General features: G+C 40.1%; 1 protein-coding gene across 1 annotated transcript in view; it reads right to left on the bottom strand.

The window, feature by feature from the left end:
- The window catches only part of PRKAR2A (protein kinase cAMP-dependent type II regulatory subunit alpha), a 59927-nt gene extending 34024 nt beyond the window's left edge, over positions 1 to 25903 (bottom strand). The window contains exons 1-2 of the mRNA XM_071439496.1: positions 25435 to 25903; positions 1417 to 1452 (exon numbers count right to left, since the gene is read on the bottom strand). Of these exons, the coding sequence (XP_071295597.1) occupies positions 1417 to 1452; positions 25435 to 25684 (286 nt within the window). The 5' untranslated portion in view covers positions 25685 to 25903. The remainder of the gene's footprint in view (positions 1 to 1416; positions 1453 to 25434) is intronic.
- Between the last annotated feature and the right edge of the window lie 1611 nt (positions 25904 to 27514).

Here is a 27514-nt window from a genome sequence, read left to right on the forward strand (position 1 = left end):
ATTCTAATATGAACTGTAAACTCTGAATATTTCTAGCTCTTCCTGAAGCAGAAGCATTATTAAGCAACTAAAGTCCTCCTTAATCTAATTGCACAAGTTAGCAATTCAATTTTACATTTGCTTTTTAGTTGTTCACATTAACCTTTAGACCCCCTAAATGAGAGAACCTGTTTTTGAACCAAGAGCAGCTCAGTACCGTATGAGCACCAACACTGCATTTCAGTACTGCAAACTCAAAAACATTACAAACGCTTTCTGATTAAGGCTTAATTTTTTAACTTTAGGAATAACTCAGCCTTTATTTAAATTTAAATCTGAGATGTATTCACTCCTTATTTCTAAGATTTTTCTCCATCAGCAGGTTCCAGGATGGATTAGTTCAATGAGCAGAGAAAGTGTCTTAGGCCTCTCCAAATACTCTACAAAATATGACTCTCAGTATTTACTATCAGAGCATCAAACTCCACCATCCAAGATAAAATTCTGTCTTGCCTAGATTTCTCATGTAATCATATCTCAAAACTACAGCACTGTCAATTTTTAAGAGTTATGAAATTCTCATTATACTCAGTAATTTGTTTGTAGTGGCATAAATAAAAAATCATCTTTAATCATATCCAAGCAACCAGTAGGAAAGCAAATTAACTGCATGGGTATAAGGACATTTTGCACATAAACACATATTTATCTTATATATATATGTGGTAAATAAATAAATGTATTGTCAACAATGCCCCACCATAACTAACATACCCAAGAACATGTCAGATCATCCACATGAATTACAAACTGAGTAGACTTGAAGTCAAAACTAGAGAGAAAACACTGAATACATTGGCATTTTCATAAAGATATTTGTTAAAGCAGAATTAAAACTTTCTAGACCAGCTAAATGCTAGTAAAATATTTGAAGACAAAAAAAAGTACCACATGCAAAGCAAGTCACATTGTACCTCAAATGAAAAAACAATGCAATACCTTCTCATCAACACATAACATTTTGTTCATGTGATACTCTTCAAAATCAACTTGCAAAGGAATTTTTTGGGAGTTAGTTTCTCATTAAAGCATTTTATATTGGTTGAGATAGAAAACAAATAAACAAACAAACAAATAAATAAAATCTGTGTCTCTAGAACAAGTGAACAGCCACTAATTCAACAACTATAAATATCAGCTGCACAGTACAAAAAGGGAGTACCCCCCATATTTCTGTTTTCTAACTACTCTAAATGCGTTGACCATTGGCATCTACAGTGAATTAAGAAACAATTCTCATTATTTCAAACAAAAATAATGCAAGAATTATGAGACAAAGGCAATAAGGGAAAGGTAATTTTTAATGTACTTCCTTTAGTCAGATACACATTTCAAAACTATTTCAGATACTTTGAATTCTTAAAAAAGAAACCATACCTGATACTCTTCTGTTGTATCGGTTAACAACTGGAGCTGGAAAAAAAAGAAAAATAAAATTAGATATTTGTATTTATTATTACAAATATAATTAATTAATCGCATAATCATTATATAATTTTAGTACACAAACCCCATACAAATCTCTTTTTAAAATGATCCAGTATAAAGCTTTCATCCATCTACTTGCCAGCCAGTAAGCTTTTATTCAAAATGAAACTTCATTTTCCTGAAGGCATTACATGCTAGGATGGATGGTAAGTAGTTTTGGGTTGGGTTTGGTTTTTTTTACCTAATTCTGAAAAAACCATACCTCTACACAGATTATCCAATCCCAACCTACCACCAGCTAGCAGCCTCATTTATTTGGTATTATTGCCAAGCATTGCAGCACTTTAGGTCAGCTGTACCTCCCTTAAGGGGGATCAAAAGACAAAGAAGTTTTGGCCAACCCATTCTGCTCCCCAGGCAGGGCAGCGCTCCCCCAGTCCCTGCAGCCATCCAGCCCTGAGCAAGGCTGCCTCATACCAGGGCACAGGCTCAAGCTGGAGAAGGCTGAGGTCAGGATCCATTTCTTCCTTGCTCATGCTGTAACTCTGCAAGGCACTTGGACTTTGGACTGGGAGGAACTGCCTGAGTTCCACTGTGCACATCCATTTTGGCATTACCTTCAGCAAACAGCACCTTTCCCCCTTGTACAGTAACCAAGGCACCGTCTTTGAGAGTTGCTTCAGTCTCAATAAAAACCAAAACAAAATCAACCTGTAAAGTTTCACCCAGAACAAAACCAAAGCACTCTCTTCTCCTTCACCTCTAACAACCAACATCATTTTATTCTGACTGCTTCATGTTTTCCCACTTTTCTTCCCTTCAATAGGTAATTCTATTTTTCCTGATATAACCTTTCTATTCCATTCTTTCAGTATTTAAGAATTAGAGGAGCCTTTATACCCCATCAGTGCACATGCATCACAGAGCCAGATTTATTAAACACCCACCACAAAAATCTTAATGACGCCATCATTTCTTAGAAACTTTTGGGTATCTCAGCACCACCAGAATACAGAGAACAATGATTACTTAGCAAAGACAGAAGAGCTCAGCTTCTTTGGAGCACTTACAACCACCCTACATCTATATGAAAACACAAAACTGTGAATAATACAACAAAAAAGAGATCAAAATTATTATTGTGTATTTTTTTGTTAAATAAAGGAAATTAGAAGAGGTTGGAGGGGAAAGGAATAATCAGGCTAATTCCATAGCTTTCAGCTAAATCCATTAACAGAGAGACAATGCTCAGCCTCAAAAGAAGCTCAGGATTAAAAGCAACATTATTATGAATTTTGCAATTTAGATCTAAACTCCTATAATATGACATAATCACTATAAAAATAACACTGACACAGGGTTTCATACATCAAACCTGAAGAGGTTCAAAAACACTGAATAACAAACCTGAGAATTCAAGTAACTTTCTCTCCAAACCTTTCAGCAATTCACGACAGCAGGGACCCTTCCTGCAAGTAAGGGCAGGATTTATCTCACTTGCCAAAAGACACCATGGGTGGGAGAAGTTTACCCCACCTTAAGGGGAAATAGGCTCTGGGAATACAGATCCATGCAGGTTTATTAAACAAACTCATGCATCTGAAAATGTTCATACATTTTGCCCTGTTCTTAACTTTTCCTTGTGGGTCTGTCTGTGGCTACCAGTGGTGACACAAAACTGCTCGGGACAGTAATTTGCCCTGCAAGAGTACACTCATCTAACTGAGTAATTAATAAAAATTGGCCAATCTGGACCTAAAGAAACGGGAAAATTCACTACTTTTGTCCTGAGACCCAGTCAAATGCCTACTGGTTCTCTAAGGTTTTGAAAAATGGGAAGACCAGAACAAATTAGTTCAGTTTCCACTACAAAGTCATTTATTACAAAAGAAAATACTAAATTCAAAACGTAATTTGATATGTTTGCTGTACAAGCACCTCATCAAGGTCACAACAGTTTTCAGTAAATGATTAACCAGTCTCATGTACGGATTCAGATACTTTTAATCAACACCATTAGTAAGTAAATACATTATTTCAGTTTCTATCTTGCACGTACAGAATTTCTTCTCCACCTTATGACTTCTACACCCATTTCTTGTTCATATTTAAGAATAACATTTTCATGTCTTTGAACAGAATTAATATACTCCAGAATACTCTGGTGTACTTTGGGTAATATAGAAAAAAATCCAACAACGATGTCTTCTTTTGGAATCTTGATTATTTTATCCCATAGCAGGGTTCAGTGTCATCAAAACTGCATCAAGTTTTCCAATGTTAAAAATGAGCAAAACACATAACCTTTTAAGGGCAGTTAAGAGACAACTATTATTCTGCCTCCACAAAGCTTTTAAGATTAAAATGATAGTTTGCATCTCTTACACCAGTGACAGTTCTAACATGTATAAAATTCATTTTTATGTGTTGTCGGATGACTATTTTTATGCTAAAGAGATAAAAATCTGACCTTTCCTAGTAGAGAAGATAAGTGAGGTTTTTTTTTTTCCTCTGGCTTACCAATGAAAAGCTCCCTTTGCTTATGACTACTTTCAGTATTGCACAGTCATATTGCCACTCCTATGGCACCCTTGTGTTTTGCCATTAGAAGGACATGAAGGAAAAGCCTGGCATTGAGCACTGCTAAGAGAAACAGCTCCTGAAGGTCCCACGTACACCTACATTGGTCTGTGAACAGATTCCAAAAAATCAGATGGGTGGAAGGGAATAATACATTTACTGTTAACACAGCCAACCTCCTATGCTGAGCACTAAAGGGCACCTCATTTAAAGCAATGGTGATGGACACAACAATAACAAATTCCTACTACACCAGAGCAGCCCCCAGAGCACAACCCTGCCTACACTGTGATAAGAATCCAGTGAATCCAGCACATAAATCTGGTACCACTCAGAGATCTGCAATCTACAGAAACAAGATTAAACTGCTGCTTTGAAAGAGGAAACAAATTTTGTTTTTAATTTTTTTTAATCTCCAGTTAGAACTCCCCCCTGGCGCACACCCATGGGCCACATTCAGTTTGAACAATGGCCCATGTCTCTGGTAATGATATGAATGCTATTATACTTTAATTGCAAACACTATAATGAGATTAAAAGATTTTGTTGTGAGATGATTGCATTGTAAACTCCCCATTATGTCAAAACCTCAGGTGCAGCAATATTCGAGTTCAAAATGTCTCATACCTTTGGCACAGCTCCTGCTTTTACTTGGCTCATGGGAACCAAGACACAGTAATTGGGTAAAAACAACAAAAACTGAGGTAAATTAAACCATTGTAGCAGAAGAGAGCAAAACGGCCCAATTTCCTCCCTGGCAGCCAAAGGCAAGTGATTCTGGCACTGGAAAGGCAGATCAAGCTGTGCATTCCACAGTTCTGCCAGAACTGGCTCAGGACAATGATCCTACTCCACTGTTCAAGAAAAATCAGGAATGTCTGCTAAACATGTACGTGTTCTCCATACTGTGATGAGGCACAGACTGAAGTAAGCACTAGATAGGAACCCTTAACAGGCTCCTTCAGACTGAAAAACCTCTCTTCCTCAAAGTAAAGGTATGTCATTACATTGATTTAATAGAAAAATATTTTAATAAATTGCATAAATAGACCAATACTGTACATTCCATTACTTAAATTCAAAAATGTGCATTACATCAAACAGCAGCAGTGCCATGCAGTTAGTGGCTACTGGACTGCCACTTGCTAGTGGCTCCATTTCACTGGGTTTTCTCACTTGAAAAATTACGGATGTAAATCAGACACTGCGATTTTAAAAATTTTTTTAATACTTTCCATAAGTGACAAAACAGGAATTTCTCCAATATCCTTCAGTTTGCTTTGGCATTGAGATTTACTTTGAAATATCTGATGCTCGATTGTGGCTCACTATGAGCCACTTACAAGAGCCCTGACTATGGTTCTAAGCAGGTATAAAATACAGCCCCATAGGTGAAAAATGGACACAGATATTAACTTTCTTACTGTTTTTAAACCAAATCAGACCAACAATTACAATATTTGAGGCGAACAAGTGACAGTAAAACCACATTTTACAACCAGACCTAAAAGCACACTTTTCCTACAGTGCGTGGGCTCCCTTCTCTGTCATTGACTTTGAAAAGTGACTGGTAAAAAAAACCATCAGGCTTTTTTAGATGTACACTACTACCATAACAGGGAAAGCTGTTTCTCTACACTACTCACAAGCCCGAAATGAACAGAAGTACAACCATCGTTCTCCCAGCTACTGCTACCCACTTATTACACACACATCCTAATATGAATTCTTATAGAAAAAGACAAAACTCAAAAGATCAACTCAGGGTCACAGAAAAAAAAATTCAGGGGCAAACGAAGGACTGGCATCCCAGGCATGACAGTAGAGTACAAGGTGCTACTGCTCTGTACTGGATGTACCTTGAAAACTTACTTCTCTTTCTTCACAAACACTTTGCTTTTCACTATGATCTGTGAACATTTCCTAATATCAACTAGGGTAAAAAAATCACATTGTGATTTTGAATATGACTTACAGCAGCATACTAAGTTAAGCTTTTGTGCACACAAATATTTAATACAGATCTTCTGTGTAATCTAATCAACAATCTTTGAAGGTTTCCTGATGAAAGATGGAGCAAAGCTCATAGGAGGTGGCATAAACTTAGTATAGCACTCAGAGTTCAAAGAGCATAAGCACAAAATGCCAGCTTCATTACAACCAAGTAGCACAAATCAGTGATTCACAGAGTATTTTCCCATTGGATCATGGCACAAAATCATCCTCTCTGAAGAGAGACAAAAAGAGAAACAGAATGTAAACGGTTCTAATTTAACAAGTCAATTAAGTTTATCCAAACAACACATGAGTTGACACTAAAAACCATTAAAGCTGAAATACCAGAAGCAGAGTGGAGTATAAATCTGAGGCATGACTGTCTCTCTGGAATGCTGTATCAAGTTACGATAAGGAAGTGCCAGACTACAGCTGTCAAACTGTTTTTCTACACACCAAGATGTTAATGGACTTACATAAATAGGAACCATCACAACTCTGAGAAAACTCATCGATTCAAGTATCAGCTTTTTTAGGATTCCTGGCAATTAAAAAGTAATACTAGAGCAGAAGGAACTTTCATCATCAGATATGCAACTGTACTTCAATAAATACCAATCTGAACCTTTTTTTTAACAGGTAAGTAAAAAAACAGAGTTCCCTCTGACTGTTACCAGTATAACAGCTGCATATCCATGATTTCCTTCAGGATGTCCTAGCTGGATAGTGGCAAATTCTCACTTCCCCCTTCCACATCTCTCCTTTATAAGGTGGGGACCACAGGCAGGGCTACAAACTACTTAGGATTTTTTCAGAGGCAGCTCTGGAACCCAAGAGATCCCCTCAAAGCTTCTCTCAGAAAAGCAGAACAGACAGAAACAGATGAGAGTTTTACAGACACCCTTTTATTTTCCTTTCTATTCCCTTTATTTTCCCTTCTATTCCTCTGCCTACCCACCCCCATAGAGGAGGATGGAAACTCAGAACCCGGTTAGACAGGCAGGAGAGACCCTGATGGTGTCAGCTGAAGCATGCCAGACATTTGGAGGAAGACAAAAGGTCAGGGAACACTAGGGAAGAAGTGAGTTTTCAGAGAACAAACAGAGGGAACACAGAACATTAAAAAATTAAAAAGTGGAAACCATGACCCACCATTGGGTACACACAGGCTTTGCTTTTCTGTAAAAGACTTTTACATCTATTAAGTTGGAAAACAATAAAAAATGTTAAATTGCTATTAAACATTGTTTTCCTGTCTGCTGCTGTAAAAATAACAGAGACATGGACACCTTGTTATTTCTCAGTATTGAAAAACAGCTGTCATCAATAGCAAGAGAACAAAACATAAAAACGAAGACACATCCTGGTCTCCAGTTTAATTGATTTTCTTTTAATTTGTATTTAAAAATTACTGACAAAATGGAGAAACGCTGTCTGAAAGCCTCATTTTAGAAGAGTCTCTGACCCTTGCTTTCCAAGTTTTTTAGAGCCCCTCTGACAGAAAGAATGTAGTAACTTCTGAAGGGAAAAGTTGAGTCAACAAGCAAAGCATTTATGTCAGTGAAAAAAAGGTGTTTATGAAGTTAAAACTGTTGTGCTATTTTGAGTTGGCTCTTTTTTGGTTTTCAAGTACAGTAGAAAAATGAATATGCACTCTGGAATGGACCGACTTTAAACAGCTGATCAAGAAAGAAATCATTGCTTGACTAACTGAAAGGAATCTGGGTGAACCTCTGGTTATGATGGCATTTCTTGACTAAGGCTTTCAGTGTGGTTTGTTTTTAAATCAAAGATCCCTGTTTCCAATGTATCCCTATTTCAATATTCCCTTTCCACAACTGAACCTGAGCAGTCATGCATGGTACTGCTTCCATTACATTTCTCAGCAGATACTCATTCTCACAAATAAAGGACCATAACCCTGCTCCCAGAACTCAGGAGTCTGTACAGCCTGACTGAAGCCTAAGCACAGGAGAACAAACACCTTTCAAGCAGCACTTCACATTATCTGACATTGCAATGGCATGACCCACACAGCCCTCTCCTATTTCTTGCTGACATGTCTCAGATCAAGCCAAACAGCACTTTTTTTTTATTTTTATGAGTGTAATCTATATTATGAAGATCAAAGAGATAGCAACTTGCTTTACAGACATGAAATTAGAAAAACTCCCCCGTGCTGAGGTACAATCTCAGCTAAAAGGACACATTTCACAGTGATTAAAGATATAACCATATGCTGATAGTACAACAGAGATTGTCAGAGACTGAAATGAAAGACTTGGGAATGTTTTCAAGTATTAGAAAGACAAATCTATGCACTGCACAGAGAAAGAAGGATGCTGCAAAAAAAACAGGAAAGTTAAGAAGCAGCTGACAAATCTTCAAAGCACTGTCAGAAGAGGCAAGACACTGGAAGGTACAACAAAGCAAGTAAAAAATGGAAATTTGCTTGGGCTTTAGGAGTAGGCTTAGAGAAGAAGGCATTTCAGAGAGAGGGAAGCTAAGGAGCCACATTAGTAATACCAGAAAATTAAGCTTACAAACCAAACATTAAGTAGATGATAAAAAGAAAAGATCCTAAACATATTTGAATGTGACTTTCACTGGAATTGTGAGACAATGGAAAAGCCAGAAAAGGTGAAAGATGAGAATGAGACTGTGGAGAAACAGAAATATCACATCAAGAAGAAGTAACTGCAAGTTTCCTTAAAATAAATGCTTCATACAGAAAAATATATTGACATCTTATCTAGGGTACCACGAGGCATTTCCCAATCAGTAAGAAACATGGGCAACTCACCTTCAGGACCAGATGCACTGGCAGAGAAAGAAAGCCTCCTCCTTTTCCAAGGTTCCTGACTAACCCTTCCTATTCTACCAGTTCTGCTTTCAAACCTCACCTCTTTATTCAGCAGCCTCCTGATCCACCCGAGATCAGAAATGGATAAGGCAGGAGGATTAATACCTCAGGGTACTAAGGATTTTTGAAACATCATGAAGACAAATTTTGTCTGAAATCTTTTCATTAGAAACTTCAGAAGTGCTGTTTAAAGCAACATTCGACTCTGACACAGAGAGCTCTTTTAAAGCAACACTTTCTGTATTTCAATTGGTTTTTACTATGGTTTTGATTTCTAAGGCTTAACTCCACATCCTCATACCTTTTAAAACATCAAATCCCAAAGACTTTTGATTAGATTTTTATCCTGTGCCTGGTTGAAAAGTGCAATCACTGTTACAAACTAACAAAACTTAAACCTCTTTCAGGTTTTTTGGAAAGTTGAGTTCCACCAAACATACTTGGAAGTCCTGGAGATAATTCCTAAATGAGTCATAAAAAACGTCATTTAACTATATCTAGCACATCAGTCTATTTTTATTATTTCCAACTGCGCCGCTTGCATAAATCTCTTTCCACAAAATAATTAACTGTACACAGGTGAATGCAATCTGAGTAAAAAAAATAAAAATAAAAACCAAAACCTACACAATAAACCTGAGTCAATTTTTATACATTACACTATTATTAAATTTGCATTCTATCACAGCATAGAGCAATTGTTAAGTACAACTCTAAGGTCCATAAGTCACTGCTCCAAAGAGAACATTGGAATCAGTCAAGGGAACATGTTTTTCCATTTTTAGAAGCCTAACTAAAGTTCCACCATTATTCTGAACATTTGAATGCAGTAAACATTGTAAAAACTAACAAGAGCAACAACCTGCTGGGGGCCTCTCACAACAGGTTAGACTCACCACAAAATTCTAAAACTCCTCCCTAAGGGAGAGGGTCCCCACATCAGCAGTCTGGGACATCCCCACCACACCCAGCTTCAGCAAGGTCCAGACACAGCTCTTGTCTCACCCTGACAGTGCTGTCCTCTCCCAAACCTTGGGCACAACTCTGTTCAGGGTCCCAATGTGGTCTAGATTTTAAAAACACTCTAACCAAATTTATATTATCCTCAGAAATAGCAGAGTCAACTTCTCTGAAAGAAGGCTATATCAAATAAATACCATCAATGAAGCCAGGAACTTTTTCTCAACACTCTGGCTAGGAACTTTGAGAGAATTATTAGCCAGGCAATAAAATTATAATAGACAAATATAATCCAAATGCAGATCTGGGGAAAAATCTTCATAAGGTAATAGGGATGAAGTGGAAAATGCCATCACTGGCACAGGCTTCAGTGTTTATACAGCCTCAGGAATAAGCAGCTGTAAAATTAAGTCTGAAAAGAGTGGAAGACAAGCATGTGACAGCTCTGGTAATGGCACAAGTGAAGAAGTGCACTGGCTCCAGGTATTTCACACCTCCTGTCACTGCATTTCTACAACCTCTTCCCCCTGTACCCTCCCTCACACACCTCCATTCTGCCCCAGAGGAGAAGACAAATGCAGCTGCAAAGAGGAGAGTTACAATTCCCACTCCCACAGAAACTCTTCTACTTTCAGTTTCCATATCACACTTACCCTGTTTGTTTTTAAGGCCTTTAACCAATTCCTACAACCAAGGCTTTGCTTTGTGTCTCCTGCACTGCCACAGAAGCATAATAAATACTTCAGCAAGTAATACACACTTTCCCAGCTGGATTGCTGCTCTGTCCTGACAGTGAACTTTGGGGTTACAGTGCACCACTGATGTTCTTGTCATTCTCTACATTCCCCAGTTTTGTTCTACCCCACCTGTGCAGAATGGACTTTTCCTGATTCACTGCACAGAACACCCCCAAATCCCACACATATTAAATACACACACCTGTATATACACTTTTACAGGGCCTTTTCCAGTGAGCAACTCCTCAAATAACTCATAAACATCCTATATTTCAGCTATTATCTATCCTCTAGGCAGAGACTTATTTTAAGGCACAGTAAATGTTGCATGTATTCCTAATATTTTTCTAGGTACATCTGGCATTTGAGAAAACTTCAAAATGGCATAATTCTGTATTTTTATTTGAATGTATAACGAAGACTAGATTTCCTCCTATATGTAAAGAAATATGATGATGATGCAGATATTCTTGTAGGTTAGCAATGAAAAAGATAGAAAAAAGACAATTTTTGACTGCCTATTAGTTTTCACCAGAAACACAACCTTAATTTTACATTCACTGCATTGTATTTTAAAGAGATTCCATCTGCTCTATCTGTAGTGCACATTAATATTCAGAAGACATCTGCAGTGTGCAGACCAAGCTTTTAATTGGAATCATGTCACAGCTACCATCACACAACACAGAATGTAAATGTTGGCTATCTGCACTTGGCAGCTGCTTGGCAGGCTCAGCATCAAGTCCTGCTGAGACTGATAGTGTCTTTAAATAATGCGGTATCAGGATATAAAAGCTATCTTGAGAAATCAAATATTGACTGTCATATCCATAACTAATATAATTTACTAGCACCCTAAACTACTTATAAGCAAAATATGGTTCATATTCAGCCATCATTTTCAAAGAGAGACAACAAATTGATACAACTGAGCACTCACATCTTTCACTATGATAGATACTTAAGCAAATTTAACTTGTACACAAAAGGGGACAATGACAACTGAACTTCAGTGCAAACAAAATGGTGTAATAAAGCTCAAAACATTTATAAAAATCTAAAACTCAAGCATTGCTAAGGACATAAGAGCACCTGAATAAAAATTCAATTAACAGGTGCACTCGGTGAATTAAGATACTTTCCTACAATGTCAGACTAATTATTCTGGAATGAACAATATAGTTACCTTTTCTTGGAATTAAAAAAAACCCACCCAACCCTGAGTCAACAGCATTATCATCTGCTTCAAATTCTTGCCAAACCATGGTAACACAAAATTACATTTTCCCAGTCACCTGCATATTTTCTGCTTGTACTCTGCTTTAAGTTTCTGACAAATGGAGCAGTGAGCAGCAATCTACAGAGAGAGAACTGTATGTGTGTGCAGGTTTATTTATACACACAAATCAAAGCTCTGTCCAATACAAGCAACTGGTTGTTCCTGACAAACTGGTCTCAGGTAAGCTGCAAGAAATTTCAGTCTATCGGTATGTAAGAATGACAAAGGAACTCTAAGAACAGCAACACTTGCTTTTCATGAAATACATATTTCCTTCGGGAATTTATATGCCACCACCTTTGCCACTGTACTGTAACAAACACAAAGCCAAAATTCAAGACCACAAGCCATAAAGGTATACACAGTTATACCACCACAAAAATAATTATGCAAGTAGAGGCAACATCAGAACAGAGTCATCATGATCCAGTGTCCTCCTCTGATAGACTAATTGGATTACTGGATCCTCTTAGCTTCAGAACAGCTCTCAACACAGATAAGGGAGTTAACAGAAGGGGAAGACACAATTGTTTGTGTTCAGGGCATGCATACACTCAATTTGTATGCTCAGTCTCAAGCCTGTACTTGCAGATCTGCCACCATTTGATGGAAGGGTAGAAAAGTAAAAAAACTGAGAAGGGAGAGCTGGGTTTCAGTCCCAAACCTGAGAGCACAACAAACCTATTGCTGACCACTGATTGCAGCACAACTTCCAATGTGTGTAAATGCCAAGGAAAAAAGGGCTGGGCTGGTCTTAGCCTTTTCCATCAGTGATGTGCAGCTGGTCTGCTTAAGGACTACAAGAAAAGAAAAATGATCATGGGCAGCTGCAGATGAGATGCAGCCTAAGAAGCTTTTCCTTTCACCTCTGAGTTGTTCAGTCTCAGACAAAATAGGTTGGAGTCACTCTTACAGTCAGGTGTATCTCATGTGACAGTATGAAACAACTGAACTACTTCTACAAAAGAGCAATTCGTAAGAAAAATACGGAACAGGAGATTTGAAGCTCAGCAGAAACAAGCAGCAGCATGGAGAGAGCCTGGTGTGTCATACACCCAGCAGGCATGTTATATCTGCCAGGTCAACCTGAGTTCAGAATTGATTAATTACAGGGATCTAGGTAAAATTTAAGAATAGCATCCTACAGATAAAATAGGCACATAAAAGTCCACAGTTCTTTGCCTGGGTCACTCCATCACCAATGAAGCATTGGTATTTCATTAACAATTCCTGCTGACATTTGAATGATGAAACATACTGTGTTTTTACATAAGACAAAACTGCAATAGGTTGTGCTGTCATCTGATTTGATCTGAATAAAAGAGCACAAGGAATTTCAATCAAGTGTCACTTCAAGCTGATTCAGAGCTTAATCTCACACATCCACATTTAACTGAACGCAGAAACACACATTTATGTGCCAGGCAAGGCACACTGGTTGCAGGGTACTCTGGACAGCTTCTGATGCAATGTTGCTATGTCAGGGAGGTGGTCCTTCCCTCCTATGTGGTATTTCCAGGGGTCCCCAGGACGAGGTGAGAAATGAGTGAATCTGACTCCATGTTCTTAGAAGGCTAATTTATTATTGTATGATAGTTATTATTGTATGATATAATATTATTGTATTATATTTATATAAATATCTTTATATTTAATATTTATAATATTAAAATAAATTAAATACTGAAACTATACTAAAGAATAGAGAAAGGATACAGACAGAAGAGTACAAAGAATGATAATGAAAAACCCGTGACTGATTCCTCAGAGTCTGACACAGCAGATAGTGATTGGTCATTAAGTAAAAACAATTCACATGAAACCAATCAAACATGCACCTGTTGGCAAACAATCTCCAGCCACATTCCAAAGCAGCAGAACAGGGAGAAGCAAATGAGATAATCCTGTTTTTTCTCTGAGGCTTCTCATCTTCCCAGGAGAAGAAATCCCAGCAAAGGGACTTTTCAGAAAATTTGACAGTGACACCTCCTACTCAGCCCTGGTAAGGTCACACCTGGAGTTCCCTGCCCAGTTCCAGGCTCCCCAGACTCAGGGACATACTGGACAGAGTCCAGCAAAGGGCCATGAAGAAGATGAGGGGACATGGAGCATCTCTGGTGTGAGGACAGACTGAAAAAGCTGGACTGTCAGCCTAGAGAAGATAAGGCTCAGAGGAGTTCTTATCAATACCTGAAGGGCACTAAGGACAATGGAGGCAGTTTCTCCTCACCGGCACTTAGAGCAGGACAAGAGCCAGTGGCCACAAAGTCAAATCCAGAAAGGGTCCATCTGAACATGATGCACTTTTTTACTGCCAGGGGGGCCATACACTGGCATAAATTGCCCAGAGAGGTTCTGCAGCTTCCATCCCCTGAGATACTGAAAAGCCACCTGGACGTGGTCCTGGGCAACCACTAAAGGCAGTCCAGCCTCACAAAAGGGGCCAGGCAAGACCTCCAGAGGCACCTTCCAAACTCAACCATTCTGTAATCCCACAGAGATCCTCAACAGCTTATTAAAATTCATGCTTTGCTTCCAGTTTAACTTCCCATGGCCAGAAAGCAAGTAGAAGTAAAATTCATCTGTAGGTAGATGCATCTAGTTTCAGGTACCCTTTTTCCAGGTAGGTAACTACAAATTCTGACACAGCCACTGCACAGATTTTGGGCTGTTGGGGTTTAATTTGTTTGGCTGAGTTTTTTAAGGGAAGAAAGGTAGGAAGAGCAAGGCTGAGAAATAGCTTGGGTTTCTACAGGTTCTTACTATGAGCACATTCTTCAGAACTGCAAACTGAGCACTTTCTTGGACATTTTTAAAGATGTTCAGTATTGACACTACTGCAATATACCAAACTACTTCTTATTCTAATAATGCCACATAAAAATCAAGGAGCATCCACATCCTGGACAACCCTCAGCAGGAGTATCAGCCAGCTTAGCCAGTGTCACAAAAGGCATCTATTATCACCTGATCAGGTACGACCTTTCTAGGATTTAGCACTTTATCCTGCACAAGTAATCACCTATGAAGGCTCATTCTTGCATGAACAATTTCTAAATCACCTCCTCAAACCAGTCTTTCTCCAACGAACAACAATTTAAAAAGCTGGCTCAATTCTTTGGGAAGTCTGATTTTTACAGTTTTGGTGGATCTATATTAAGTGCTTAAAAAAGACCGATGATCTATTGTTGATCTCGGAAATTACAGAAAATTTATTCAAAGAATTGGTGTTCCCATATGATGATACATTTTAAAAATTGCAGAAAAAAACCTGTATAATACATCACACCACATTTTTTAATAACCCAAACCAGAAACCATTGGTCAGTTCTATCTACAGTAGTGATAGAAGAGGTACACTGGATTTACAGGATTTTATGCTGTAATGGGAACTTCAGAGTCACAACACTGGACACACACCAGGTTTTCTGCCTTGCTTTCCCTCATCCCTAAGGTGCAGGATCCTCCATGTGAGCACAACTGACTCTACAATTCATGATCATTTTCTTGTCTGGTGCTTTATTAGTGACAACAAAATGTGAATTGCACCCAGTGCTTCCACTCCTGTCCAGCAGCCAGCACAGGCTCTGCAGGAGGGTGGCAGCCAGAGGACTGAGGGGTGACACAAACTGATCAGGCAGAATGTACACAAGAGAATGAGAGATTCTACAGAAGCATCATTAACATCTCTGGCAATTTTGTGATATTATGAGCATAGAACATGAAGTACTACTTCACTGCCAGTACAATATATTCATCAGTAATTCGCAAGTGAACCTTGTTTCATTGAGATATAATTTGGTTACAGCTTCTTTTAGTAAATAAAGCATAAATAAATTTGAGTGGATTATAAATATGTATGTTTTAAAATTTAAAACTGTTTAATCTCAAATGTGGTCAATCTTTAGGTTATGGTACACAACCAAATTAGTAAGCAAGAACAACTTCTGTACTGCATCTCAAAATAAAGTGTTTCATAGCTTTTCTTCCTTCAGATTTACACTTCTAACAACATTATATCAACATTCAACAGTTACTTACAACATATAGCTGTAAAAAGAATCATCTCCATGTGAAAATGTATTTTGACAAGACAGCCCCCCACACACACTTCCAGTAATTGCATCCTGTGCACTTTCACAGGAAGAGGATTTTTGGGAAAGAGGAAGGGTGAAGGCAGACATATGTTCTGTATCCTAAGCAGGGATAATAGTAAAAAATATCCCTGTGTTCTACCCAGACCAGGGAAAACCCTCTTTATAGAGGCATTTAGGTTGGAAAAGACCTTTAAGATAATTGATTGAGTCCAACCACAAACCCAACACTGCTACATCCACCACTGAGCCAGGTCCCTGAGCACTGTGCCAAATCTGCTCATGGATGCTCACAGTCTCAGCAAGAGGATTAGACAAAGAACATTCATTCTGACAATTTCTGGATGCAACGATAAAAAATTCCTTGACTAAAGTGAGGCACAGCAGGTGGCAAGTGCTGCATGGTTCAGCTTCCAGATGAATTGATTTTTAGGAGCAGAACTTCTAGGATAGTCCCCCGAGTCACACAGTGCTTCACAACAAATGGACACACTGCAGATCTTCCAGCTATGGAAAGCTAAGAAAAGCTAAAACCACTAGCAAAATCAGTACACATCATGCAAAGTTAAATTATTTCATAGTGCTATCAAAAAATTGGTAAAACAGTTAATAATTATATGTTTCCAGCAGTAAGAAATTAAAATTACTTCACAGGGATTTAAGAGATGCTCATAAAAAATACAAATCATGTTTGTGGCTTTTTACCATAAAGTTACAGGACCTTAAAATTAGAATTAAAAACATGGTATCCAGGGATGTTTAACACTACAAAAATTGGTCTTTGAATATCCCCACTCTGAATAGGATTCATTTTTAGCATTTTATAACAAAACTACACATGTAATCTTTGCCCCACCCATCCCCAAAGGTGTGAAAAACAGAAGACTAAATATTAATCTATTCTAATAAGCAATCTTTGATAATTTATGAACCTGAGAACCCTGTGAGTCTTACAAATACTTACAAATTTTAATCAGAAACACTGGTAGCATCAAATGTTTGAAAACTGTTTCTGAACAATTACTTTTTTCTGAAAAAAAAATTTAAAAAGCGGTGACTCAATCTTAGAATTTTCATTCCAGGACTGTACAAGAGAAATCTTTCAGAGAGGGGTACTCCCATGCCCATGAGAACCAGCTCCTTCACTAGAGATGTCCTTGAGGAAGCAATTCTTCCTGAACAATCATAATTAGCACAAGTGCTGCCACAAAAATAAGTGTTTACTGGAGCCTCACCAGGAAAAATAACACAAAAATATTTGTGGCTTTTTTTTTTTTTTAATTTCTTCTATGGAACACAGTTTTCTCAATAGGAAGCAGAAAACAATATGCTGTCCCAAGGGAGGAAGAACCAAAATGGAAATGAAGAGCCATTGTGACATCCTGCTTTATAGCACTTTGTCAATATGCAATCACCAAGAATGAGGAAATTGGCACCACAGTTGATTCAAAAATACAGAGGAAAAGTACAAAGCAGTTTCTCAGCCCTCATCCAAACCCCACATTTCATTCCCCACTCAAGCTCCACACATGTTTTTACAATGTTCTGCAATGACAATGCTGAGATCCAGAAGGACAGAACAGTGGAGAACATGCCCTCTCCCTCCAACCTGCCATCCTAACCCTTCCTCACACAACAGCTCAGAGTGGGATTTTGTGACAATTTGCTCAGTTCTACTGGTCAGGCCCCTGATCTCACCATGCCTTCACTAACACCCAAAAAGGAATGCAGGGTTCCAGACTTCTGTAAGATGACCTCACACCAAAAGCTGACATCATGCCAGCCCCTGCAGGCTAGAGACCATTTGTGAACAGAAGCAAAGCTGTTCTGCAAGCCACCAGGAAATAAAAGGAGAGAACAGAGAGTGCCTTAGCATTTCTTACAAAATAAACCCCAAGGTGGTTGTTGGTTTTAAATGACAATAAAAGCAATGCTACAGAAGGAATACCTGCAAGTCCCTACCTGATGCCCTGAAGAGCTGTTCCTAAAGATGATTTCTCCCCTAAAGGGAATTTCCACATCTATGCACAGAGAGCTGCCACTCTCAATCATTTACCATTTCTACAGAGAAAATAAATGTATGGAAAGGACTAGCAGCAAAACTGCTACTAATAAATGCTAACCTTTGTTATACATGATTAATTGCGTATTTATGAGACAGAAGCCAAATCTTAGCAGTGTGAAAATTGTAAGACAGGGTGCTTTCCTCTAAATCTCCTCTCTCTTCTAAGTATCTTTCTCACTACAGCAGAGAACACTGCCATCATCTCCACGATTCTCACAGGTAAAATATCAATGACCACAAAACAGTTGCTTGTTCTGCACAGTGGATTTCTGGAGTTTCTATACAATGGCCCCTCTTTCAGATCCATATTTTTAAGAGGGGAAAAAAAAGCTTTTACATTAAAGGATCTCAGAGGCACACAACCTTTATCAGTATTACTATCATAGTAAGACTATGCAGGTCTTTTATGCAAGAGCATTTTGTCCACACTCAGATTCCCCAGATTTCCCCCCAGTTGCTTTTCTAGCCAATGTTTGTTTGATTTATTATTTCCCTTGTCTGTTTTATATTACAGTGAGGTGTAAAGACATGAAAACTGCAGACTGGAGAAGAGTACACACCATTTGCTGTGGAACTGACAGTACCTCAGGAAAAAAATTAAATCTGCATGAATCAAAGAATCTTGATGGATCAAAAACCACCAAATAATTGTTACATATCAAAGAAGTACTGATGCAAAGACAGGCATGGTACACAAAGAACCATAACTAAAGGAATCTACAGGACCATCACAGAGGAAGGAATAACATCCCTCTAGAAAAGGAACCAGCACTTTTGTTGAGTTATATTCATTACTGTCTCCCTCTTCTTTCACAAGAAAATATGAATGATCATTCATGAAGCTGAAAACGTTACTGAAGCCAGTGGGAAACATTCATAGCTCATCTTGGCTACATTTCCAGTCTTCATTTGAATAATGAGCAACTGCTCTGTCAGACATTAAGGTTTTTAATGACTGACTGGTGAATAGCTCCAAGTGAGCTCGTTCTCTGCTGTCTCCTCCTCTTCCCTGAGATCTCCATTGTTCTATTTTAGGTAAGAGGGTACAAGAAAATTTCAGTATTAGCATGAGGGGAACACTGACAGAATTGTCTCAGGATTCTAATATTAGTTTATTAAATGAACAAAAAATACCAAAGTTAAATAGAAGCTAATGTTCAGTACAATATCTAATACCGATATACAATCTCTTCCTTTACTTAAATTTTAGAACCAGCTAGAAAAACGCCATTTCAAAAGCTTCTTTCAACTTTTCTTACAATAAACTTCATCAACATGGAAACACAGGCTTTTAAGAATTCAGCAATTATTTCTAATGGCTAGTTACCCACTTCATAGTTAGTTATGCTCTTTTAGAAGTTCGTACACAGAGTAACTGCAGGATACCAACAGAGCAGAAACAGTCAAGGATTTATCTGTACAGTTATAGCAACTATCTAAAGCTCTTTCTGAAAATAACAAGCTTAAGAGTTATGTGAAAAGTTACTGGTATGCAACAGACTACAAATACGAATTTAAATGAAATTTTAAACAAACAAAGAAAATACTGCACGCTTCCTGACATTTCAGAACATACTGATCACTTAAAGCAGAACAATTATGTCAAGCCACTAACTACAAACTGAAGTAAGAGGGCATCTTTGTGAAGAGACTGTAAGGAATATCTAACAGATGTTACAGGAATATTAACAGCTCTGAGGGCAAGACATTACAAATAACTCTAAGTGTACTATGTCAAAACCGCAAGAAACTTAGCTTTGATAATTAACATAGAAGCTCATCCTTCCTGATGTAAACCAATATACATTTGGCAATATCCAGGGATATCTGAATTTCAGTCAAACCCATTATAATTCTCTGTTTCTCAGCCAGTCAGCACCTTTTATCCCTTTGCTTCACACTTCTAGTTCATTTACTGTCTCAGGTAAGGATGTATTACAGACACATTCTCATTGAATTTCCTTTGTATGAGGACTGATGAAACATTCCTTCAAGCCCCACTGAGCTACAATTGGTGGCTTCCTTAGAACTACATTATTTAGTTCAAAAAATTCCTAGTCTAATCTTGTAATACAGTAATTGCAACCTTAAGAACAAATGCTGAAAAGCAATTTTATTGTGATAAACAAATACAGAAACAAAAAGGCCTCCAGGGAAAAAAAAAAGTATTTACATGCTCTGTCCAAACAACTAAAAAGAAGTAAAATCAGTCTTCCTTAATACTTAGTTTATCTTCAAAATTCCCCCATGAGAGCAAGATAAATAGAGGGAGTGAAGTTCCATTAGTACTAACAGCAGCTACTCTACTTAATCCTTCAGATTTAAGTCATGCAGAACTGCCTCTCTAAAAGCAAAGACATGTGCAAGTATAGCAGCTGCACAACAGTAGTCCTTCATATTTAAATTAAACACATTCAAGATACTGTGCTGCCAAAAATTAATATAATTACGAAATTAAATGCAGAGATATATTCCTCTTAAAACACAGATGCATCACTAATACTTTGCTTTACAATTTATTTCATCTCATTGAAGGAGACCAATGAATAAATAAAACTCTAAAGCTTCTTCTATACCTTCTGGTCACTAGGCTTGTTTGAACATACCTTTCAGAACACAAAGCAGGAATGTGCATTTCTTTTCTTTGTATACCAAATTCAAAGGTTTAATGCACTCAGATCATAGAATTAAGGTGGAAAAGACCTTTAAGATCACTGAAGCCAACCATTAACCCAGCTTTTTCCTCTACCTCCCTAAAAATCTAGAGACTACTTAAGGAGAGCACAAAACACTTTTGTTATAACCACTATTTTAAAGAAGTTATGTAGAATTAGTAATTATCAGATTATGAGAGTGTTCACTGTGCTACCTAGATTTTAAATACAGTAGCTACTCTTTGGATTTAATTAATATTGCACATTTGAAGAGAACGCTATGGTGCTTTATTACCAGTTAATTGACAGTTAAGGATGAAGTAGGTAGGTGAAAGCATTAGTAAAAGCTTTAAAGTACTTTAATTTTAAAGATGGTATCTCACAGCAACATGTGCAATACTCCATGAATTTGATTTATATCTGAAAACTTGAACAATATTTTTCGAAAGGACCACTATTATTCTTATGCTATACTGCAAAAGTTTTAACATCACCCAATTCCTGTAATTCAATAGGTTTCATTGAATTATTTCAGGGAAACAGCAAGGAGTTATGCCTAACCTGTGAATTGATGTAGGCAGAGCATAAATGCTTTGTGATTGATATAACACAGTGATTTCTGAGGAATTCCACAGGACATCACTTCAAAATAAGAAAGCATAAGCAAATGATACTTAAAAATAAGAAAACAGGCAATCTAAAACAGGTTTAATTTAATACCAAGTGTTTCCATTAGCAATTAAATAGTTAAATATTTCAAAGATGCACTGAACTCTTACTCTGTACCACATTCAAGATCTAACGATGTAAACGAGCATTTCTCCACTCCCTTCTGCTCAGATATTCTACTGATGTCTTAAAGATGACATTTAGCAAATCCTCAAATTTTAATTGAGAAGCTCAGTGCAGAGCTAAAGAATCTTTTCACCTGCCCATCCAGATTCATATGCAACATTTCCCATCACAACAAGAGAGCATACTGAACAGGATTATTTCAAAAGCAAAATACTAAGAAGGGCTCTCTTTTGCTCAGGGAGCAGCTGAAAAGCACATCCTCTTTCCTCCAATATCAAGGCAAAATCCTGAGAAGGAAAATTTTATTTGCAATAAAATACTTGTAATTAGTTGAAACATCTGAGTTGCTCAAATTAGTATAATCCCAAAAATATTTCAGTGCCACTGTTAGTTATGCTTAATACCCCCAAAAACACATAAGTTTGGTGGTTTTATTGTTACAAAAAAAGAGACAAAAGAGCAAGTTAATCGTGCAGCACTTTGCACCTTTGTGCAACTGCCTCAAGGGACAGGCAAGCAGAGCCTCTGCCTTCCTTCAGGTGTGCTCCTCAACAGGAGCTTCCCAAAGCAGTCACTCCAACAGTGAACAGACCATTTCTGGGGCGTTAATTTCAGCCTTAACACATCCATTCAGAGCCTGCTTGTTAGAAGTACAAGTATCATGGTCAAGGACACACTTTAAGAATATATGTCTGTCCTTGGTTACATTCTAAGGCTGATTTTTGAAGATCTTGCTTTGCAGCTTTCCCAACCCTCCCAACTTCTCAATTTTGCAGTTAAACACAACAAATAAAGGCTCTGAGGGAAGTGTTGTATCTCTAAAATTCTCTGCCACAGCCCAGTGGATAAATGTTTCTGGGGACTCCCCCACAACTATCATCATTTTATTTTCACACATGCCTTACAATGCACTCTGCTGAACAGCCACATCCTGATGCCCTTTGATCACATGTACAAAAACAGTTAAAATCAAGGATGAAACTCCAGGGGGGTCAGTCAGGAAACATAAACCTGGAAATAATTTCCTAAGTATCACCTAAGAGTGATCATCCTAGGAGAATAAAAGTTTGGGGTTTTTTTTTTGTAGCCTAGCTAGTTTCAGTGACTTTTACCACATGGATGGAGTTCCACTGTGGCATCACTATGGCTACTTGAAGACATTTGCCACAAGGCTTACACCAAAGGCCAGGACCTCCTTCTGACTTGTTTCTGTTACCATATGCTCTCAGCACACAAAAAACCCCACATAACTTATCTGAAATGTTATCTCAGTCTGAGTGTGCAGACGCAGCCCAGTGACATACACAGATTTAATACTGGGCCAGACACACACACGAAGAAAAGCACATTATTTCTAAAGATCTCTCCTACTCCCAACATACACAGTAAGGGTAACTATTTAAACTAGGTGTAAGTTTCCTTAACAAAGTCATTTACAAAAACAACTGGCCAATTTCATCTTTTTATTTATAAACAGACATGGAAACATGTTTGAAAGATCCATGTGACCTGTCACAGCAAATCAAAGGTAACAAATCATAACCTAGGAAAGCACAGTGAAATTCACCAAAGTCTTTCCGAAATTGCCTAAGATGGAAAACTGCAGTCTTGACAAACAGTATTCTGGTCCATCCAATGAGATCACCTGGCTCTCTCATTGTGTATGCTTTCCCTATCTCCACATCATCTTTAAATACAAAGCAATATAAGCAGCCAGGATCTTGTCTTCCACAAGGCCCAAGTACTGTCCTACCTATGACAGTGATCAGGTACCAGAACCTCTAACTCAACATTTTTCATTGACAGAGACACAACATTACAACAGAAACCTAAATAAGACATAGCCATGGTTTCTGTCACTGTTAAACAATGCAAGAAAGAATCATTTCCTTGACCCTCCAGAGGGATCCTCACCTGCTGTCACAGAGAACATGGCTCTGTTCCTGGGAAGCCACAAGGGGGGAACAGCTTGGGTTTTCAGAGAGGAAGCAAAACAGCATTACTGACAGTGGCACTTGCACAAAGGGCTCCACTACAAGAAGTGACAGTGCCCAGCCTTGTTAATTTAATTTTCTCTCTGACTAAGATAGAAACATGAAGCAAAGGAACCACCCTTGTGCTCTGAACAGCCTCGCTATGGAAAGCGGCATTTGAAAAGCTGCACGCCACCATTACATTTTCATGTTTTTATCTGAAAACATTTAACTTCAGAGGATTCCTCCACCTGCAGCTGCAACATTCAAAAATAAAATTTTACACTTACTTCCCTGAAGACAATATTTCAAACCCCGTATCTAGTTAAACTGATCACAAAATAGCAAAATCGCACCCAAAGACAGACCTTCTGGTGAAGTGGGGTTTTTGTTTGGTTCTGTTAGTTGGGGGGTTTTTCGTAGTTTGGGTTTGGTTTTTTTTTAAGGAAAATATTAAATACAAAGATATTGCACATTTTTAAGAATTACATCGAACTATCTACTGAAATTTTTCCAACATGGAGTTTAATTTTAATATACATTCTGCAAGAAACTCAAACTTCTTTCATATTTAGAGATGTTTGAAAATACTACTGACTTGGTTGCAGGGCAAAAAAATCACTTGTAATTTCCATAAATCTGTGCTCATATTTGAACATTCCCTTAAATTCAATTCAGTCACCATCAGTGTCCACGTTTACCCTTCATTTTTCATCTATTCTTCTTCATGCTCTAAACAGAGCTTCTGTCTCATAAGAAAAAACATCCAAACCCAGACACTGACTGCAAACTGGTTTTCAATTCAATCTGTCCATTTCACTCTTGTCCCCTCGCACATTCCATGTCCTGTTTGTCTATTTTCATGAGCTTAAGATATGTTTCACTTTGTGAAGTTCCCAGCCTAAAAGCACTGCAAAAAACAGCTGATGTCTCAATGCTTCCTTAATAAAAACAATTATTTGTTTCACAGCTTAATTCTTTCCTGCTTCTCCAAAAATGTTAACCAGGGAGTAGCTGTTAAGAGCACACTGCATCCACAAGGTGACATCAAGTAATTGATCTAAAAGAGGATCCTCTATCAATAAAAGTCAGAAACCTTTTCGTTATAGGTCAAGGGCACAAGACCTTCAAACGAGGGCACTGAAAGTTCAGGGGAAGCACGCCTTTTCTCACCTTTCCCTCCCCTTTAAGCTACTTTCTAATAATGAGAAAGTATTCAGTCCAAAAAATTCTGGGTGTGCCAAGTACCACCATTCACAGGCATTTTAAATAACTTCTCACACTGAGGCTCGATTGCAAACACTCTGCGTAGCCTAAAACACACAGTACAATTCTGACAGAATCAAAATTTCAGTATCACAAGTGGCATTTCATTGTTCAGCTCAGGTTAAGTATCTTTCCCATCTTCGAGACTGGCAATATAAACAGCAATATAAAAGTGGCTTTGAATTTTAATACGTTGCTAAATAGCGAAAGTTATTTCAGTGCTTTATAACAGCCACTTTAAATACACAACAGCGGCAATAAACCACCCCAGTTTCAGCGAAAAAATCCCAACCACTCTCGTCCACAACGATTTAAAGACAGAAATGTAAAGATAAGTACAGAAGAGGTTGCACAATAACACATGATCTTCCCTATCACATGCTTGGCAGCGCGCTCGCTGCCCGGCGATACCCGGTCAGACCCCAGGGCACTTCGGCCGCCCGGGGCAGCGCCGGACACCCCCGGCACGGGGCTCCGGCCCAAGAGCCGGGGCCATCCGGGGCTCCTGGAGCTCGGCCGGAGCCCACGGGGAGCGGCGGCAGCGGGAGCCGGCGGAGCCTCTCCCCCATTCAATCCCTGCTCGCTGCCCGCCCTGCCCAGCGGCGGCGGCCGCGGCACCGGGCACGGCGGGGAGGCGGCCCCGGGCTGGAGCCCCCGGCAGGACCCGCGCTCCCGGCGCCTCCTCCGCGGCAGCGCCCGCACTTACGCTCGAAGTCGGAGTCGGACTCGTCGTCGCCGCGGTCGGGCTCCTCGTCGCCGTTGGACTCGGTCTGCATGGGCTCCCCGTCGAAGCTGACCACCCTGCGGCCACCGCCCGCCTCCTGGTCGCGGGCATCCCGCAGGCGGGCGAAGTACTCGGCGGCGAAGCCCAGCAGGTCGGACGGCCGGTGCCGCAGCACCTCCACCGTGTAGCCCTGCAGCAGCTCGGTGAGGCCCGGCGGGATCTCGATGCTCATGGTGCCGGACACCCGGGAGGCCGCCTCGCCTCCCTGCCTCCCACCCTCCCTCCGTCCGTCCGTCCGCCCCTCCCCGCGTCCGCGGCCGGCGGTGCCGGTGGCGGTGGCGGTGCGGGCTCAGGGCCTCCCAGACGGGCGCGGACCGACTCCCGCCGCTCCGGTCACACGAGCCGCGGGGCGCGGAGGGGAGGGACGGGACGGGGCGGGAGCGGCCCCGCGGCGCAGGCGCGGAGCGGGCGCGGGAGCGGGCGCGGGGCTGCGGCCGCGCGTGCGCGGGGGCGGGGGGGGGGGCTCGTGCGTCACGGCGGGGCGCGGCGGGGCCGGGGCGGGAGCGGGCACCGGGCACCGGGCATGGGGAGCGGGGGAGGCTCGGCAGAGACGGGACGGGTCACTGGGTGCGTGCCTGGATGGTTCCGCTCTCTGGAAAACTGATGGGCGCCCGCCGCTCTGCGCCCGCCGGAGTCGTTAAACCCCGGTCACAGCGGGTTGGGCCGGCTGCGGGCGGTGTTGGGAAAGCTCCGGGCCACAGCTGGCGGCGGCATGTGGGGAGGGGCGCAGGTCAGGCAGGCGCCTCCCGGCCGTCGCTGCTGCGTCTTTATTTTTCTCTGATTTCACATCAGTGGCCCCGTACATTCATTCCTTGTCAGAATCACAGAACAATTAGGCTGGAAAAGACCTCTGAGATCAGCGAGTTCAGCTTTGACCAAACACCACCGTGTCTAGACCATGACACCGAGTGCCACATCCAGCCTTTAATCCTTAAACATATCTAGGGACGGTGACTCCATCCCTGGGCAGCCTGTTCCACCCTGTCTGTGAAAGAATTCCACCTAATGTCCAACCTAAACCTCCCCTGGCACAGCTTGAGGCCACGTCCTCTTGTCCTTTTGTCAGTGTCATGGGAGAAGAGACAGATTCTACCTGGCAACACTCTCACCTATGTCTGGAGAGCAATAAGGTCCCCCTAGAGCTTCCTTTTCTCCAGGCCAAACACCCCCAGCTCCCACAGCTTCTCCTCACCAGACTGGTGTTCCAGAGCCTTCCTCAGCTCCGTTCCCTTCTCTGGGTCACTCCAGCACCTCAATGTCCTTCCTGAACTGAGGGGCCCAGACCCAGACACAGCAGTCAAAAATTCAAAGCCACTTGTATATTGTCTCACCAGGGACAGGGACAGAGGCTCTCCTTCCTCACAGAGCACATGAGGGTGTTCCAAAGCTCCCACAGCAGCAGGAGAACGAGGGGTTTTTTACCTTGGTTGGATCCAATCGAACTTCCATCCAGTTCTTGGTTGGAGTTAGATTTAGGACTGTAACCCCCGGGTTCTTGTCAGAATTATGTCATTAGAGAACAATTCTTAAGTCAGTGCAAGGTCTTCACACCTTTTGGTAAACACTGAATAGAGCCATGATATAGTCTGAAAGGGTGGCAATAGTATGGATCTGATAATAATAAAGCATTGCAGATAAGAATTTCAGAAAAATTAAACACAGAATCATAGAAGGGGTTGGAAGGAACCCTAAAGGTCACTTAGTTCCAAACTCTCTGCCATGGTCAGGAGCACCTTCCACTAGACCAGGTTGCTCCAAGCCTCATCCGATCGGGCCTTGAACACTTCCAGGCATGGGGCATCCACAGCTCTTCATGACCTATGCCAGTGCCTCATCACCTACATCACTGCTAATATATTTAAGGCCATTCAAATGTCCTTAAATGCTCTTTATTCAGATTTTTTCTTGTGCTTGTTGTACAAAACCTGTTATCTGTGTGTACAAGGCAGGTTTGGCAGATGCCCAGGGGGTGCTGGGAAGGTCCTCTTGGGACCAAACAGAC

Source organism: Agelaius tricolor, unplaced genomic scaffold, assembly GCF_023055355.1.
Source record: "Agelaius tricolor isolate 1412-34295 unplaced genomic scaffold, bAgeTri1.0.p SCAF_14, whole genome shotgun sequence".
In the NCBI taxonomy this organism is placed as follows: domain Eukaryota; kingdom Metazoa; phylum Chordata; class Aves; order Passeriformes; family Icteridae; genus Agelaius; species Agelaius tricolor.